The sequence below is a fragment of the Mastigoproctus giganteus genome, chromosome 11 (genome assembly GCF_048544385.1).
Source record: "Mastigoproctus giganteus isolate SK-2022 chromosome 11, ASM4854438v1, whole genome shotgun sequence".
Lineage (NCBI taxonomy): Eukaryota > Metazoa > Arthropoda > Arachnida > Uropygi > Thelyphonidae > Mastigoproctus > Mastigoproctus giganteus.
The window spans coordinates 39,915,198-39,934,546 of record NC_143585.1 but is presented as its reverse complement, the minus strand read 5'-3'; the positions used below and the strand labels follow the sequence as shown (position 1 = coordinate 39,934,546).

Genomic DNA, 19,349 nt, shown 5'->3' with positions numbered 1-19,349 from the left:
TAAAAAGTGGTGACGTATCCAGACTTTTCCAATTGTCGTCCCACTGCACTCCATTTAAAGTCTTCGCGATAGCAGAGTGGTTATAATCACCTTCTCCCCACAGTGGGTAGAAAAGGGCTGGGATTTTATCTGGTAAATGAAGCAGAGAACTTTTATGGGACTTTTTTTCATTCCGGAGGTCGGTTAATCGGTTTCATTCCGGAGGTCGGTTAATCGGTTTCATTCCGGAGGTCGGTAGGTCTTATTTCAGAAACTCTTCTCGTCCAGCAAAACAGACAACTCGACCAGATAAAATGAATGCAGTTTAGAATAATACACGAGCAAAAGTTTTCTTTAGAGGCGTTTCTTTCTGAATGCCTGCCTGCCTGCCTGCCTGCCTCAACTAGTCAACATTCATTCACAATTCAGCTCCAAACTCACAGAGCTGAACATTTCTGTTTTTCATTTATGTCTTCTATTTCTGTTCTTTAGAGCAATGTTCCTTCATGCGAGTCGAGTGTCAACAAGTATTTTCGGCCTTTTCAACTTTTAACCTATTCATAGTACCAGAATAGAATACTATGGATTCCCGTACCTTTCCTGTTCAGGATCACCATAAAAATATCATCTATAGATTGCTTCATGAGAGAGATTTTTATTCCCCACGACTAACTATATTATTTTGACACGAATATATGAAAGTGCCCTTTTGATGCCGACAACATGTCGACCGGATTCAGTAGCAATGGGCCATGACACTCTTTACTGATGACTCAAGATACAGTCTTAAATAGCAGCTTTCATCTAAAGAGAACGAAAAACAAGATAATCTCTTTTACATCGCGAAAAGAGATACATTTGGAGGAAGTTGTTTATATTTTGCGTTTTATGCGCTAAGGCAACTAAGGCTATGCAGCTTCTGTATATTGCAATATTTACGAGTATGCTTCGGTCGGTTTGCCATGAAATATACTAAAGAGGCTGACTAACGATCACGGTCTGAAAAAGCCCATATGGGCTTTTTCTCCCGACTCGATGGGATTAGAACCAGGCCCCTATCGTACTGTGCGGCACAATGGTGATCGTAACTACCGTGCTAACAACGAGGTAATGGCCGTATAGATCTCCGTGTGTTCCGCCAGAAGCCCTTGATTCTGCATTACAAAAATTATTAAAAATATCTCACTCCATACCCAATATTGTTGTTGTTGTTGTAGGGTTTTAGGAGCATCAGCGACTAAGGCCATATTGCTCTGCGTATATTGTCTGTAAATTTCGTGTGTTCTCAGGTCGATTGTCTGTTTGTTGGACAAAAAATCCAAGTTTCCGAGAGGTAAAAACCATGCTACCCTCGACTGAGACAGACTAACTCGACCACGTTGTTGAAAAGGCCAATAAAAATTCATCCCGTCATCGACAGGACTCAAAGGCAGGTCTTTTCCACCCGGTCTGAGGAGAGGACGGCGATCCTACAAACTGTGCTAACTATGAGGGCCCATACCCAATGCTGTCATGAACTCTGTCCATAATTACTCCGATATACTCAGCTGAGCAATGAGTGTGACGAATAGAAAACTTTGCATAATCGCGTAGTTTCCGGTAATGTATGATATCCCTCCTTGAACGTGCATTTGGGCACGTATATAATAGATTCTAATGTGCATGAGCCGAGTCATATACATTAGAACAGACTCATGGCATAGAGATGTTCCAGTTGATTGCATGTATATATTATGTTATTTTCAGACATAATTCTTGTGCATATTCAGCAGCGAGAAACACCTCCCAACATGGTTTAGCAGTTTACAAATCGTTTTACGTGGGTTAACGAAAGTATTGGTTACACAACAACCAGCTGAAGAGTGAATCATTGTATGTGAAATGTTGCTCAGACAAAATAACAAAAGTTGTTTATAACTGAAAGTACGACAGCAAAATTTAGAAAGATAAATGAAAATAAAAACTAAATTATGTTTACAAGGTAAATGATTTTTGTTCTCTACCTCCATGACATCGGCAATCTGCCTCCATTGATCTGTAGAAGGATCCATTCCAGTAGGATTATGAGCACAAACATGCAGGATAACAACAGAATACTGTGGTGCATCCTGGAAAGAAACACACAGGTATTTATATCATATAGAAGAAATTTATATAAGGTATCTTTTTTTTTCATATTAGTATTGAGTAAGTTGGATTCTGTGGAATAAACTTTTTTTATTGAAGAACCCTTACACGTTCAATGAGGGTAAGTTAAATTAGAAGTTTGCCTTAAGTATCATAAGTACAGCGTTTTATTGATTTATATACGTTTAAAATGCATGTATTTTTTTTTTACTCTTGAATTTTTACACTTCTAAAGGCAGCAAATTCCACTCTTTCAAACATATACTTTTCTAATATTTTAATCTTACCTTCAGATCTTCCAACATTCCATTGATGTCCAAACACCTCCTAAACGGATGCCAGTAACGGTAAATCCGACATTGGGCAAATCCGGCGTATGGAAACACTAAATGGTGGCTCGCTGGAAAAGAAAATATATCAAAAATATTTAAGCAAATGAGGTCAAGATGGTCCAACAGAGGAAAAAACAATGTGGCTGAAATAATTAAGTTAAAAGGGTTGAAACGGTGGGAAAGTTATGCTGTTATTTTTCAGTTAATTAGGTCTATAGGCAACTCAATCTAAAGTTGTTTAGAAAAAGCACCAACGCAACTAAAAGTGTCAATAAATAGTATCTATCTGTTTGTCAGTTTTTCAGGATGAAAAATCTGAGTTAGAGGGAAGAAAAAAAGGTGATCTGCAGGGATTCGATTTAGGTTCATATGGTGAATATTCACCATATGAACCTAAATCGAGTTGATGCATTTAGGGTCATATGGTGAATATTCACCATATGACCCTAAATGCATCAACAGCATTTGAGGAGAATATCCTGTTAATAGGGGAAATATCCTGTTCGTCCGAAATTAAAGTCGACTTCAGCACACTCAATAAATATGAATACATTTATTGAGTATTTTACAGTCCTCAGCATTGTGTCTTACAGTTAATTGAATCACAAGACAAAAGAGCACCAGCTTAATGAGGTGTTTGCATTTCTATAATTTCTGGAACAGATTATTTCCGAGTTGACAGCAAATCCCATTTTTTAACTGGCGGTTTCCTAGCCTGGCTTTTTTAAATACGAAGACTGGCTTTTTTAAATATAATAATTCTAGATTGGTCAAGAAAGCGCTATTGGTGTGTACTAAATTCACTCAATAATTTCCTTCTTAATTAAGTAATTAATTTTATTTTAATTTAAGAGTTCTGCTGTTTCCGGTTTTCGATTTTTGAAGATCTGATCAACTAGATAATTCTAATACGAAAGACTCTAAAAATGAAAATTGAAATAGTTGGAAAAACTCGCTCAGCTTTCATGTTAATAATAAATCAGTAAGTGATTTATATTTTTACTTACGCCATGAAGGATCCCCCATATAAAAGATATCTAAATGGGCACAACGAACAAGGAAATCAGCTCCGACCCTTAGAGCTCCAGTTCCTCCAACAGTCTGTAGTCCAAAAGCCTGGAGAAAGCAAATATTTCTTTCAGTTCAACAACAGACAGAAAAACCGAAATACATATTTGCATGGATATACCGCAAGCGAAGAATAACTTAAAAATTAATCATGTTAATTAATTATTTTACTATTAATGAATTATTTACCTATCAAACAGCATAAATTGTATTAGTCATGCATTGGCTATTTTGCTTTCTTTTGCTGTAGGTCGCGTAAAAAATCTCACTCTTTAGTAGCTGTGTTATCTAAATTGCACTGCTTGTGTTTTATCAGGTTATCAAGGAAGTAAAGACTTCCGCGTAAAGCAGGTGTCATTTTGTCTTCAGGAAATTTGCTTATCCTCTAGCTCAAATTATCACGACTTTTTTTGTGACCTCGATATGCAGTAGGTTCATGGAGGACAATTCACTTAGTCAAGTCTATGACACGAACAATTTCAATTTCACGAAGGCATTTGTGTAACTAGAATTCTAATTATTTAGTCGGAAGTGAATATGAGGAAGGACCGTAAATACTTGAAAGAAATTCTTGAACTTCTTTTTATTATATTAACTTCATCGTGACGTAGTTGACTGTGAATATTCGTGATATGAGGAACGGTCAATAAGTATTTACCTTCACCTAGAAATATTTGAGTTAGGGATTTGAAACTTGGCTGGTCCAGAGCTACACATTTTCCCCAATTTGTGGATTCAAAGTGAAGAGTTCGATTCAAGAGGACCCTGAAAGGCCTCTTGAATCGAACTCTTCACTTTGAGCAGAAAATCAGGCTTCCATTTCATTAATTATCTTCTCATCATTTTGAAATCTGTGGCCCGTAATGTTATCCTCATTTCAGGGAAGATGAAGAAGTCAGAAGGGAAGAGGTCGGGAGAATAAGGAGGATGCTGTAGATTTCTAAAGACACATCTGATTGCAAAGTCCACTGTGACACAGCCTTGTGAACAGGAACATTGTCGGCTAGGAGGCGGACACATTTGGATAGCTTCCCGCATATTCTCAACTTTCAATGTTTCTTAACTTTCCCAGGAGGTTTCTGTAGTGCTCCCTAGCGATGCTGTTGCTTTTTGGGAGGCAATCTGTAAGGATGTTGCCTTTTTTCAGTCCCAGAAGACTGAAAACATAACCTGGTTGGCAGACAATTACATCTTGACTTTTTTTTTTGGGAGGAGAGGGGGATGATGAAGACGATTGTTTCCATTTTTTGCTTATCTGTGGTTTTTTTAGGGGGGGAATCATAGTGATGCAACCAGCATTCATCCCTCGTCCCAATTCGTCAAATAAAAAAAAAAAAAAAAAGATTCAAATCATCAGCATTCTTTCTACAGAGTTCCAACAATTGTGCAAAACACTCTTTTCTGTGGAGCTTTTGAGGGCTCAGAAATCTCGGAACCCATTGAGCTGCCACCTTAAATATGTGCAGGAACTCATGCATTATGGTACACACAGACCCATGGCTAATATTCACTTGATTTGATATGAAAGTTATTGTCACACATCTGCCTTCAAAGACTAGTTATTCCACTTTAGTCACAATGGCAGGGTCTGTGGCTCGGATGAGTTTTCCTTTTCTTGGGTCATCGTGCACATTGCTTTGCCAACACCAGAACTGTCTTTTTTCCAATTTTTCATAGCCTCATATGATCGACAATCCTCCATGTATTCATGGCTCTAGTTCAGTGGTCAATGGATCTAGAAAAACACATAATTAACTTACGAGACTTAGTAGTACGAGTATATACTCGTATCTGTATATAGATGATATCAAATCACTAATTCAAATATTTTTAGTCGGAAATAAGTATTTACCCTCATCTAGAGGATAAATAAGTACTGTATTTACCCTCATCTAGAGGATAAATACTTCTTTACCGCCAATCGTACTTTGATAGTGTGAAATATGATTTGGGTGACTATGGATATGCTCCAAGTGTATCGATAAGAACCGTTCCTATCAATATACAGAATCACGCCCAAATCACGTATAACATTTAAACTTTTTAAGGCTTGCTTTAATTAAAACATAATTAAATGAGAATTATCATTACTTGATAATTAAAAGTAAATGAATAACCTCGAATGTGTACTGTTAACGTTACTCTCCTTTACTTAAGGTCCATTTCGGTGAGAAATACAGCTTTTATTGAAATGAAAAAAATTATAATTCCTCAGAGCGGTTAATACTAGAATATACATATAGAGAACGGTTAGTATACAAAAGAGCTTTTGGGCTGAGTAGACAGCCTTCTTCAGTTAAACATATTAAATGACAGTTAGAATGGAGATGTGCACTGCCAAGTTGGTGCGTGAGGCGCGTGGCTAATTGTTTGAGGTTGAAGTTTGTGGCTGTGACGTATGGTGGTGACGCGGCCAGCGTTTGTCTATGGACAGAATTATTGCTTCTATGATGGGGTTAACTTGACAACCACTGTTCCTGTTCAAAGAGGTATCCGAGCATTTTATGTTTAACGATTCCAACCAGGTGCGCCGTAGGTAATGGTGAGACCTGTCCACAACCATGACATCGCGGTGTGGGTCAATGTCATGGTGGGTTGTCCAGACATGCTCGGCAATAGCTGAGTGTTCCATATCTGCCAAACGGATCGCCCTTTTATGTTCTGAGAGACGTTTCTCGAGCCGACGTCCAGTCTCTCCAAAGTAGCAGCTAGTGCAGTCACGGCAAGAGATGCGATAGACCAAACCGCTCTGCTCAATTCACGATTGGGCTGGAGTCGAACAACACCATACCATACCTAGATACCCTCGTCCGGGGCGAAGACACATGCTTGAAGACGACAGTTTATCGCAAACCTATGTGTGCTGGCCAATTTACCAACTTCCGGTCAGCACGCGCACGGGTCACCTCCTCACCACTGCCCGAACCTTGCTAACTCGCGCCTGGACACACTCTAGCTCTGCAGGTGAAAGACGCACAGAGATCACCAGGGTCAAAGTGGACCTCGCGAGGTGTGGCTATCCCATCGACATCCTTAACAGGTGTGACCTACAGGCACGCGACAACGCAGCGACCAACAGTAACGTCAACAGTGGTGAGTCATCCACGAGGGCATTTATCCCATACTACCCCAACCTGTCACAACAGATCGGTAGAATCCTAAAATCACATGGGATAAAGTGCATCCAACTCCCAGGCAAGAAACTGCGTTCTCTCATTTCCAACGTGAAAACACCTGTCCCCACCCTTCTGCAGAGCGGTTTGGTCTATCGCATCTCTTGCCGTGACTGCACTAGTTGCTACTTTGGAGAGACTGGACGTCGGCTCGAGAAACGTCTCTCAGAACATAAAAGGGCGATCCGTTTGGCAGATGTGGAACACTCAGCTATTGCCGAGCATGTCTGGACAACCCACCACGACATTGACCCACACCGCGATGTCGTGGTTGTGGACAGATCCCACCATTACCTACGGCGCACCTGGTTGGAATCGTTAAACATAAAATGCTCGGATACCTCTTTGAACAGGAACAGTGGTTGTCAAGTTAACCCCATCACAGAAGCAATAATTCAGTCCATAGACAAACGCTGGCCGCGTCACCACCATACGTCACAGCCACAAACTTCAACCTCAAACAATTAGCCACGCACCTCACGCACCAACTTGGCAGTGCACATCTCCATTCTAACTGTCATTTAATATGTTTAACTGAAGAAGGCTGTCTACCCAGCCGAAAGCTGTTTTGTATACTAACCGTTCTCTATATGTATATTCTAGTATTAACCGCTCTGAGGAATTATAATTTTTTCATTTCAATAATATGAATCCGGAGCGCATAGGCCTCTTTCATCAAATACAGCTTTTGTTCATTTTGTGTGTGTGGACAACGTTGCGTTGCCAATTAATTAATAGAACGCTCTACAGGATAACGGGTTTGCTGAGTCCAACTGTTCATCACAGTTCTGTGCGTTGTGGCCGGGTTATTTGGTCCCGGTCAAGGGTTGCATGACTTTTCCATCCTGTAAATTCCATTGAACCTTCTCCTCCTCCTCGAAGTTATCTTTAATTAGTCCCAACGTGTTAAAATCAGAAGCGAATCAATTGCCTGCAGATTCAGCTATATGAAAAAAAAAAAAAAAAAAATACTGGGGACATGCTTCCTCCTTTCTCTCGTAATTTTCGAGAGAAATAAAACTTCGTAGCGCGATTTTCCTGGGGTAATTCGTCGTGGAAAAACATGCAATCGGAGTCAAGCAGAAATGAAATTGATTTCCTCAAATTACTAACCCTAGATTGACTTGGAATAATCGTTTAAAAACGAATAAATAAAAAAAAATCAAAATTTAATTCATTTGTGTTTTAAGAATTAATCACATATCATCTTTGGAATGACTGTTAATGGAATTTGAATTTAATTTCTTTAAAAGCTTACCCTCTTTTCCTTTAATGCCACGCTGTCTTGCCCAAGTAATAAAGTAGTGGCACATGCGCTCAGTTCTTCGATACCTAACTGACCAAGATATTCGTGCGTCAGATTGTCTCCAGCTGTTATTTCTTCTTCCACTGCTCGAACAACTGGGAGAACCCATGGCTTTCCATACTCATCTCGATATGCTATCAAATAATTAATTTTAATATGGAAGTTGAAATTTAAACCATTGTGATAAACAATAGCAAAATAAAAAATCATAAATTCTTTCACAAGATTTCAATTTTTGTACTACCCATTTTATCACATGAATGCAAACGGTAACGTTCAGAATACTTTAGGGTCCCAGCAGAACATAATGTACAGTGGTTTTTTCCACTTGTGACTGGGTTCTAAAGGCATCTTCAGTGAGGCTGAATTTATTGAAATCAGTTAATTCAGCACTTTGATGTGGGTGAGCCGCATGAGTTATTGGAGTTTGTTTGTTTGTTTTTTTAGCTCACACACACACTAAAACAAACAAAATGCACAAAACAGCGACAAATCACACCATCAAGGCTGTATAATCTTCCTAGATAGTAATGTGATAAACAAGATAAGAAAACCTGATTACGAAAGTTTAAAATTTTCAAAATGTGGATTCTGCCCTCGCAACTACTTTAGCGGATAAAAGGTTTTTCCAATGTAACATCTGATTTTCTTTAAATTGACTTGGTCCTGGAAGTCAGTTGTCAATCCTTGCAATAGGAGCTTGGTTTCCAATTTACCCTCAGCAAAATATCCACACATGCGCAGTCAGATTCAGGTACAGCTATCTGGCTGGTTACTTCATCCAAAGCCTGAAAGAATTCGTGAACGTGAGCCTTATGAAGAAGAGCATTTTATCCATGAAAATTAATTCAAGGCCTCTGGCAACACAGAGCTCAAGGATTTCATCCCTATATCATTGGCATAGAGATGAAGATGCTTCCCTGAGGGATGCGGAGATCGGCGTAACAGTTCATCATGATGTCTCTCCCTACCGTTTTGCTCCCACAGTAATAGTGGTCCCCTTCCTCTGATGTCAGAAGGATGGGAAATTGTTGAGATTTTCATAAGATGAAAATCAATTTATTTTTTTCAGTTTATCGACATTTTCATACCTCGAAAAGCGGTTTGTAAATGAAACGTTTCATTAGTAATTACTTCACAGACCGTATTGTCTGCATTAAATGACGTGTTTTTTTTCCAACGGATTCCTTGTAAAAAAAAACACAATCGACATGGGGCCCTCTTTCAGAGAGGCCCTAGTGGTAGCACAGTTGATAGAATCACCTTTCTCCTCACACTGGGTGGAAAAGATCTAAGTTCGAGTCCCGTCGATGACGTGAGGAATTTTTATAGGCCTTTTTCACAAAGTGGCTTTATGAAGTCGAATCTCAGGCGAGAGTAGCATGGTTTTTTCTCTCGGAAATTCTGGTTTTTTGTCCAACAAACAGAAAATCGACCACAGAACACATGCAATTTACAGACAGTGTACACGGAGCAATATGGCCCTGTTCGCTGATGCTCCTAAAACCTTAAAACAACAATCTTCAGAAAGCTTCTTTTCCTAAAGCCTTCGGCATAGAGTTCGCCTTGAAATGGTCATCTCTCTCTAGCCGCTAAGAGCTCGAGACAGAGAGAAACAATGGCGTCTCGTTGTTGGGGATAGATAGTGGTCATCTTAAAATGTAATTCTTGGTGAATTACATTTTAGAAAAAAAAGTCAAGAAGAGTTCCTCGAGTCATTGATGGGAACACGGGATTTTTTCAAAGCAAGTTTAAGGATTAAACTTGCTTTGAGGCATCTTTTATCCTTTGATATTACCCTGGCGGTTATAATCATTGTCCTTCCAGACAGTGTGAAAAAATCCCGTGTTCGAATCTCATCAATGACTCGAGGAACTTTTCTTGACTGTTTTTTTTCGCAAATATATATTTTTTTCTTTCCGAAACTCTCCTTTTTTTTCCCGTCCAACAAACATGTAACGCACACAATTTAAAGATAAGATACACTTGGGTATGTCAGCTCCTGGTCGGGTAACCTGTAACTTGACAATATAAAATGTTTTCTGGTGTCATAACCTTGAAAATGCCATTGTTGACAGACTTTAACAGCCTTTTGGTATTCAGTAGGACAGCAGCCATCTCAGCTGCCATTATTTTAATAAATCTTTATTGTCTGAAGGGATAAAATCATTCAGTTTTATCCATAAGGGCAAATTAATGTCAATGGTTCAGGCAGAACCACTAGGGCAAGGAGTTTACAATTAAACATTTTTACGATGAATACGATCATTAACTATATTTAGCAGTCATGCAGGCTCGAACTCGGTCCATCGAATAAGTATGCTGCTGCTGCAATCTCGCGTTTGAACCGTAGTCTCCCACTTTAATTGACAGTAAACGCCATAAGAGACAAATAGTATACAAAGATATTAACTGTCTGTAGTGTTGCATGTGATTGTAATTTCTAATTTGTAATCTTCACAAAATAAATTACTTATTACTAATATCCTGGCGTATTGATATATTAGAAGTAATAGCTCTACCCAGCATATAATTTTTTTTTTTCATTTGAACATTAATTTTTGTTCTCATGACTTTGTCGTATTATTTCACACATTAACAACGAGATTTCATTCCAGTAGGTACTTCATCCTTCGGGTGACGAAGTACAGGCAGTTACTCCAAAATTTCAAATGGCAGAAGGGCTAAATAATTACATAATCTGAAAGCTTTCTGATTTTTTTATTTCTTACCTGCTGCAGAATTACAGCATTTCAAACACATCGTTAACTACACCTCCAAATCTGCAATGCACTCAACCCAAATTGCATTGCAGATCCGATGAATGCCAACTTGATTTGCTGGACGAAATGCCCGAGTTACCGAGAGAGAGAAGGGGGGAAGAACCTTGCTATCGTCTCCTGAGATTGACTAACAGCCACGGCGTGAAAAAATTCCAAAAAGTTCCTCGCGCCACTGGCGGGATTCGAACCAGGTCTTTTCCACTAGGTGTGAAACAGACGGTGATTATAACCACTGTTTCTCGCGCAACCACACAAGGCCATAGGAGTTTAAGATGTAACTGTAAGAATATTATAGTATTTTTTGGAATTACAAAAATACGGTAATGTTCAAAATTCTAACAAGCAGCTTGTGTAACTCCATACTTAGAACCTACGTTCAGTAGCTGAGTTAGTCGACCTAGACGAAAATAGCACGATTTTTACCAGGAAATTTAGTTTTTCGTCCAGAAAAACAGGCATAATACACACGGGTAGATGAAGTAATTCTCGGGTGGTCCTAATATTAGAAAATTGTAATTAGACAATTAATGATGCAAATACTTTGGTTATGGTCAAAGATTTTCACGCATAGATAACTTCCAGTCAAGTAAAAACACAAAGATAAGTTTTGTTCCAATGAAAGGGATCGACGCTGGCATTAGGGCCAAAGATGGGTTTACACCTTATTGATTTGTTCATTAAATACATTTGCTTTTTATACTCCGAGGAGGTTTTATATAGCCAGAAGAGTTTGCATGATTTTCTTTTTTTTTATGTAAACCCCAAACACGAGAGGTATTAGAACGTATAGTACTTTGTACCGTGTTTGGGTTGGAGGTTAAGAAGACGAAAGAAGATATTTGTTGACATTGGACTTCAGTAGACTGTAATTTTCAGGAAATACGTATGAAGGAAGGTTGTTCCAGAAAACGGCAGTTGAATGAATAAACGAAGAAGATGAAAAGTTGGTTCTGTGGGTTTGAAGTTGGACAGTAAATGGATGTTGGCTGGTGGCGGCACGTGTTCGGACTATTTTGAAATAGAGAGCGGGAATTATAGAAGCCAATTCAGAAGAACAGTGCCCATGGAAGTATCTGTAGAAGAGGCATGCAGCAGAAACAGTGCGTCTATGAGACAGCGAGTGGAGAGACTCTGTTAGAGACGTATCATTAATTAACCTAATTGCCCTCTTCTAAATGGAATCAAGAAGCCTGGGAGAGGTTTTGGGGGCACCCCCCCACCAGATGTGGGAACAATATTCCATGGCAGGGCGGATTTGCGATTTATACAGAGTGAGCAGCTGTTTGGAAGAAAAGTAACGCCGAGAGCGAAAGAGAAAACCAAGTTTTTTAGATGCAGATGAAGCAATATTTGTAATGTGCTTCTGCCAAGAGAGATTAGAAGTCAGGATAATCCCCAAAGGAGATATATCATTTTGCCTAGAAATCGGAGTGTCACTAAAGATAAGCATAGGAGCAGAAGAATCCTTTTTGCGAGATATAAGACAAGACTGAGTTTTAGAAGGGTTGAAATCAACTAAGTTGTCTTTGCCCCCTGGAGAATTACCTGAAGATCGGCATTTAAGGAATTGGTAGCAGATTTTCGAGAAGTTGAAGCTGATTGATCAGGACAAGGTTTCTCAAAATGGAAAGTGGAATGCAATGTGCTATCATCGGCAAAACTATGGATAAGATTTCTAGTCAATGGAAGAAGGTCATTAATATACAAGAGGAAAAGAGTGGGGGAAAGAACTGAACCTTGGGGGACACCGGCATTAGTGGAGAAGTTAGAAGACAGAGAGCCATCTACCTTCGCCCTCAGTGAGGGACCAGAGAGAAAACTGGATAACCAATTACTAAAAACAGTTGGCAATCCATAAGATGGACGCTTGCTTAGAAGACCTTTATGCCATACACGATCGAAACCTTTGAGATGTCAAGAGCAACTACTTGTGTTTCACCGAACCTTTCCATTGAATTAGTCCATAAATGGGTAACATAAGCCAAAATATCACCAGTGGATCGACACTGACGGAATCCATACTGGCGATCATTGATCAGACGGCGGTTAATTGATTTCTCCATTACTTTAGAAGGAGTAGAAGTGATTGCAATGGGACGATAATTGGATGTGAGGAATTTGTCACCCTTTTTAGGAACAGGCTGGATATGAGCAAATTTCCAAGCAGAAGGAAAAACACCTTTGTAATAAGAAAGTGAAAAAAGGCGGCAAAGAATAGGAGTAAGTTCAGGCGCACAGGTTTTGAGAACAAGTGGAGAAATACCATCAGGACCTGGAGCTTTCTTAGCATCAAGATTCATCAAAATCCTTCTGATATCCTTTTGATGGAAGACCACAGGAGGCACTGAATGGAGCGGGTTGGGAATGGTGGGAGGTGTTTTACCAAGATCATTAATACATGAGCTGGAAGAAAAATGGGATGCTAGCAGGTCAGCTTTATCCTTGGCTGAAGTGACAACAGAACCATCTGGTTTGGACAGAGGTGGCAGCAGAGATGGGCAAAAGGTGCGGCCAATAGCTTTGGCAAGAGACCAGAATGCTCGGCTACCATTAGGGCAAGAAGCAAGTTTTCTACTATTGGCCTTTTCAAACTCTAGTTTGGACTGATTAATAACTGCTTTACAATTGTTGCGAGCTTTGGTGTAGGCAGAAGATGAAAATGAAGAATTAGAAACAAGCCAATTTCGATATGCAACATTCTTCTCTTGAACAGCCTTAGCACATTTATTGGAAAACCAAGGTTTAGATAAAAGACGAGATTTTAAAGTGGAGTGTGGGATAAAGGATTTCATTCCTGCAAGAATAATTTCACAGACACGATCTGAGCAAACGTTGACATCAGAACTTTTGAAACAGTAATCCGACCAAGGAAAAGAAGAAAAGAAGTCGCGCAGGTCATCCCATTTTGCATTCTTGTAATGCCAAACAACGCGAGTTTGGGAATAGCCATGAGATAAAGGCTCCATCGGAGAAGAGACAATCACCAAGTTGTGATCTGAAGTGTCTAAGGGCTTCTCACTCGACCGTGTACTTAGAAGGATTATTTGTGAGAAAACGATCAAGCGTGTTGGCTGTACGATTAGGATTGTCCAGTATTCTTGTAGGTAAATGAACAATCTGTGCAAGGTCATTAGTAATTGCAAAAGCCTCAGCATCTCGACCAGCTGGGTCGGTTTGACTAGAAAACGGAAGCCAGCTGGAGCTGTGAACATTAAAATCACCAAGGAAAATTACCTCACTGTTAGGAAAGTTGGACTGGAGAAAGTCAAGTTGCAAAGAGAGGAAGTCAAAGAGCTCCAAGTGATTAGTGGAGATGGGAGAACGGTAGAGACAACAGATGAATTTGACAGAATGAGGTAGAGAGATTTTAAGCCAGAGAAGATCAAAGAGAGGAAATTCCAAATTGCCAAGTCTCTGATAGGGAATATCAGAACGGACATATGCACAAGTACCACCTTTGAGGCGAAAGGAATCATACAGCGAATAATTTGGGCATCTGAGATGAGCAGTAGTTGAATCAACCGATAACTGAGAATCTGTCAGAAAAAGTACATGGGGTTTCGCAGACTGCAAGTGGAAATGGACATCGTTGAGATTAGAATTGAGACCACGTATATTTGTGAAATGAATTAGGAAGTGCTCGGGAGGTTTAGATTTTTTCGCAGATAAGCTTGCTCTATTAGTTTGGCAATTCATGGTGTATTCAATAGTAAGAAAAAGTGGGTGGGACATGCTGTATGAAGTAATGAAATTTTTGGATATGGCATACACATGGTAAGAATATGCCCAGATCCTTGACATAACGTGGCCTCGACAATGCTCCCCGCATACACACTACTCGGACTCCCTCCAGTCACTATCTGGCAGAGTAGAGGTAGCAAGATTATACACTAGCTGATCCGGAAGCCTCCTACAGAGTTACCAATAGGTTCGGTCCGGTGTACTAACTAGCGGTCGGCCTGCGAACACCGTTTTAGAGCTGTACCCTCGAAATGTAAGGAATATTGGATCTCGCAACGACATTCATCATAACCTCAAAAGTCATCAATCATACTGCATGATGGAAGAGATAGGGAAGGGTTGACCGGAACTTAGCTCTAGAGGCTAAACATGGATTCCAACACTTCAAGCCTCCAATAAGCAAAGTGGTGGTATTGCGCCCGTTGATGAGAGCCATCTACTACCTAGTACTGCCTGGTAACATAGAGGGGCGGCATTTCTCCATGTGGTATGGGCGCCACACCTCGACCCCTGCTTACGTTGGTTCACACCTGGATAGTCACCCACCATGTACTTGTGCATGGAGGTTATACCCAGGATTACTAACAGTCCCACCATCGTGAAGGTGCAAACAGAGGGTTTGGCTGTCACAGGCCGTCGGGACTTCGCCGAAATTGGGTCCACTTGACCTGAGTGTCACCTGAATATCAGTTCCATCAGCGTTTTAGACTCTCAGGTAGCAAGTACAGCTTTTCTGGTATATCTGAGAGAATGTCTGTGACAACCTCAAGGACCAAAGATTAATAGAACAGAGAGTAAAGAGTAATGTAAAGATAAAGAGTAATAGAACATTACCATATTTATCGTCACCGGGATTCAAACCACTTTTAACTAAAAGACATGTGCTATTATACCTCGCATTGGCCACACCACTATGTCAGGGTAATATAAACCTTGTAGTGTCAACCTTTGCCTGAAATACAGCCCGTATACTTCTTGTCGTGGACCATACAAGGCGTCACAAGTTTTAACCAGTGGTAGTGCTAGCTATGTATTGCCCAAAGTGTCCAAAATGCCTGCACATGCACATTGTCAGATGGATGGTCGTGATCCCAAACATGTTCAGTTGAGTTGAGATCGGGTGGGAGTTGGGCGGCTATGGGAGAAAGAAACTTGTTGATAGACGCCAGAGTTGTCTAGATACACTGTCATCATGAAGGGGGTATACTTGGTCGGCGACGATAGTAAGGTAGGCGTTCCCATCGAGCCATTAATTAACTATGATCAAAGGACCCAGGCCATGCAAAAAAAAAAACAGTCCCAAAATCAAAAAACCAACGCCTCCGGCCTGTCGAATACCAACAGTACATTCAGGTGCCATGGCCTCGTGTTGCTCTCTCCAAATGCGGATAAGCCCATCATGCATAATAGCGGGATTCATCAGACTAAGTGGCAGATTTCCACATATCGGTGGTTCAGTGCTGATACTGACGTGCTCATGCAAAACGCAGTTTCTTGTGTGTCTCGCAGTGAGCATGGATACTCTTGACTGCCATATCCTATTGATTGCCATATCCTAAACGAGCTAATGTCGCGCAGAGTCCATGCCATTCCTAAGTTGCACTGGGTGGTTAGCTGGGCCACTGTGCTGCCACCCTGTTGTGTTACGAGACGAGCACATGGGCATCAATCAGTGACTGTCCTATGTATAGATGTTGACTAGTTGTTCCACTGCTGTTGAGCCAGTAACGGTAAATTCGTGAAGCCACAGAATGAGAGCACTTAACCACGTTGGCTGTTGTTGAGACCATCATTCCACCTTCAAAGTCGGAAAGATCTCGACGCTGACCCATTCTTCCTCGCGGAGAGTCTGCACGGTCACAGTGGTATCGTCACCGTCCTCCCCACACCGTGTGGAAAAGGCCCCGGTTCAAATCCCGTCGATGAAGCGAAGAACTTTTATGGGTTTCTTTCACTCCGTGGCTAAGTTAGTCAGTCTCGGGGGTTGATTGTAAGGTACCCCACGCCGAAAAACTGGGGTTTTTAGCCCAGAAAAGCAGGCAAATCGAGAGAATACACGCAATTTACAGACACAATACACATGGGTAGTTGAAATGGCCCTCTATCTAGGTGACCCTAATATAACAGTTTAGTTTAGTTCCTTGCGGACACCCAACGTTTGATCGTCACTGTTTACGACCTATATTTTTTTCCTCAGCCGTTCCAGACTTTGTGCCTTCACCACCCTCACAGACCAGTTCATTCCCATAAAAATGTTTTGCTAACGCAAGGCCAAATCAGTGTATACATTTATTTACGTTCCTTCTTTCCTGGCGAAGTACGGATGATGTAGGATATAAATTATATAAAAATAAAAACCCATCATACTCGCAAAGTGGACCTCCCATGAGTTGGATAACACCGATTTCAGTAATTTCCGGGGCGCTAGGTATACATGTGAGCCAGCGCTCCGGACACTATTGAAAAAAAAAAAAAAATTGCACAAAATTGTCATGTGTGGTGAAGCTTGGCTCATTCGACTGAAATGATCAACAAAAAAATTTCTGTCATCGAGAGCTGAATTATTTAGAATGCTCATTCATTTCTCAATAGCAGAATCTTGTATTGGTTGACAGTTGCAGTGTTTTTGATCTATTTCTAATGATGATTCGTATATTTAAATTAAAGATAATCTTGGATCAATACCAAGCCATATTTCATAACTGGGATAAAATCACTGAGAGGGTCACAAGTTTGAGGGCCGTCCACGGATTTGATACTCCTTACTCGAAGGCACGAAGCAGCAAAATGGCTAGGAAAGCACTGCATTTACCTCCTATGCTCTAGCTTAACTTTTAACTTTTTTGAGTAATAGACAAACTTCAGCATCTGAAAGAAGCTGAAGGCTGTTATTAGTAAGAAATAAAAGTTTCATTTTATGCTGAAAACCCTAAGAAACATCTCTTAGCAATATCACACAGAGCATTGATTTTAGCACTAAAGACATATATAAAATGATGACCTAACATATTTAACGCGAATTTAACACAAAATCAGAACACGAAACAGTTAAATTATATCGATATATTATTCAAAATTAAGGAGGTTACTTATTAAATAAGTTTTAAAGGAGGATGGGTTCCCCTGCGCATCCATTCAGTTCTAAAGATCAAACCTGGTTCTCTTAGTTTTCTAGAAAGCTGCTTCTAATACACTTCGCCCTGAATAGATATAAAGTGAATTTTAACCATCTGGCCATTTCATTTTGTTTATACTGATGAATAAAAAAATATTCAGCAAAGATAAAAATCGAAAAAAGAAACTAGTAGATAAATTAAAATAGAACGGTACCTCCAAGGGTGAGATCAACTTTCTGAGGAAATTGGTCTTCCTGATAAGCTTTGTGTAAAGCGAATATTTCTATGGGTGGTGCTGGTTTAACTGTAGAAAAGAAGGATAAGCAATCTTTTTCTTCATCTACAACCATATGTCCATTGGTATAAGAATAAAGGTTCACAGTCGTCGACATTATGAAAACGAAGGTATGCTCTCTACTAACAGCTTTTCGTTTGTTTAAGTATTTTATATTTTCTTCATCTCGTTAAGTGGTTTCTTTATCAACGATCGATCTCACTCGAATAAAGATTACATCGCATGCGCATTTGCGTCAATATTTAAACAAAAACAATTTCAGGATCAACGAGCTATTTTATAAATTCTCTTCCTTAGGGTTCTTGTTCTCCAAGGTTAAAATTTTTTTCGTCATTTTCCTACCCATCCTCGCAGAGAAAGGAAGCATTCAAGGCTACTTTGCTAATGTAAACCTTCAAATGCTGTTGACCTCCTTTGACGTATTCCAATATGCAATTTAAAAAAAAAATACAAGGATGTACGCACAATACTGCATTAATTACTTTGTTTCGTATAATGGTAATAGCTCCTGTATTATATCAAAATTCTTTCCATGCTTTTACTTCATTGAAAAACTGCCAGTTGTTGTTGTTGTTGTTGTTGTTGTTGAGGGTTTTGGCACAACAGCTACAGCGACCATGTTGTGCCTTTCAAATTATTAATATAATAGTTTCAAGTTTGTAAGTTTTTAGAGGTATGAGAGCGTCCTTATCTTCTTTAGAAAGGAGAAAATTTCATCTAGGTTTGCTTCATTTCCTAAGATGTGCTTCGTTGTTATAGGCGCCTGTAAGATAGGAATATTTCTAGCCTGTTCTACTGATAATAGGAGCAATCAACTAAAATATGTTTCACTGTGAGAACATTACGGCAATGAGTACGCCATGGAGGGCCTTCACTTATGAGATGGCAAAGATGAGTTATGTGAGAGTGTCCAGTGCGTACTTTTGCAAGAACCAAATCTTTTCTTACTTTCCTGGTGCTAGCGTCTTAATTTGCCTAAACTTATTTCTGCTGTATTCCTGTCTATATTTTTGCACTGGGAGTAGTAGGCTTTTCGTATAATGGTTTTGTAGTCTTAGACAAGAACCTTCATATCAATTACAGTTTAAGTTATTGGTTGTTTTGCTGCCTGATCTGATTTTCATTTCAGAATATCCCACAATGAGCTGGGATCCAGCAGAATACTGCTGTATGTTGTTTGTCTTGTAGCTGGATCAGTTTAATTCTGGTTTGTTTCAGCAAGGGATGGTAATTGGGTGTTTCATTCTGCATTAAGTTGATCGAGCTTAAAGAATCGGTACAGATGGTATGCTGTGTGTGTGGGTTTTAGAATCTAGGTGCTTAAGAACTAGGCAGATGGCAAAATGTTCTGCAGAGAAATTGCTGAACTGTTGGTAGAGAAGCAGAAACAGTGAAAACAGGTAAGACTGCTGCAGCAGCACCTATTGCC

The 19,349-nt window shown here is 39.8% G+C and overlaps 1 protein-coding gene across 1 annotated transcript in view; it reads right to left on the bottom strand.

Moving 5' to 3' along the window:
* LOC150077937 (aspartate aminotransferase, cytoplasmic-like) overlaps positions 1-18,017 on the bottom strand; it is a 39,379-nt gene extending 21,362 nt beyond the window's left edge. The window contains exons 1-5 of the mRNA XM_090384410.1: positions 17,840-18,017; positions 7,938-8,119; positions 3,446-3,554; positions 2,394-2,506; positions 1,983-2,087 (exon numbers count right to left, since the gene is read on the bottom strand). Of these exons, the coding sequence (XP_090240536.1) occupies positions 1,983-2,087; positions 2,394-2,506; positions 3,446-3,554; positions 7,938-8,119; positions 17,840-18,017 (687 nt within the window). The remainder of the gene's footprint in view (positions 1-1,982; positions 2,088-2,393; positions 2,507-3,445; positions 3,555-7,937; positions 8,120-17,839) is intronic.
* Positions 18,018-19,349: the final 1,332 nt, after the last annotated feature.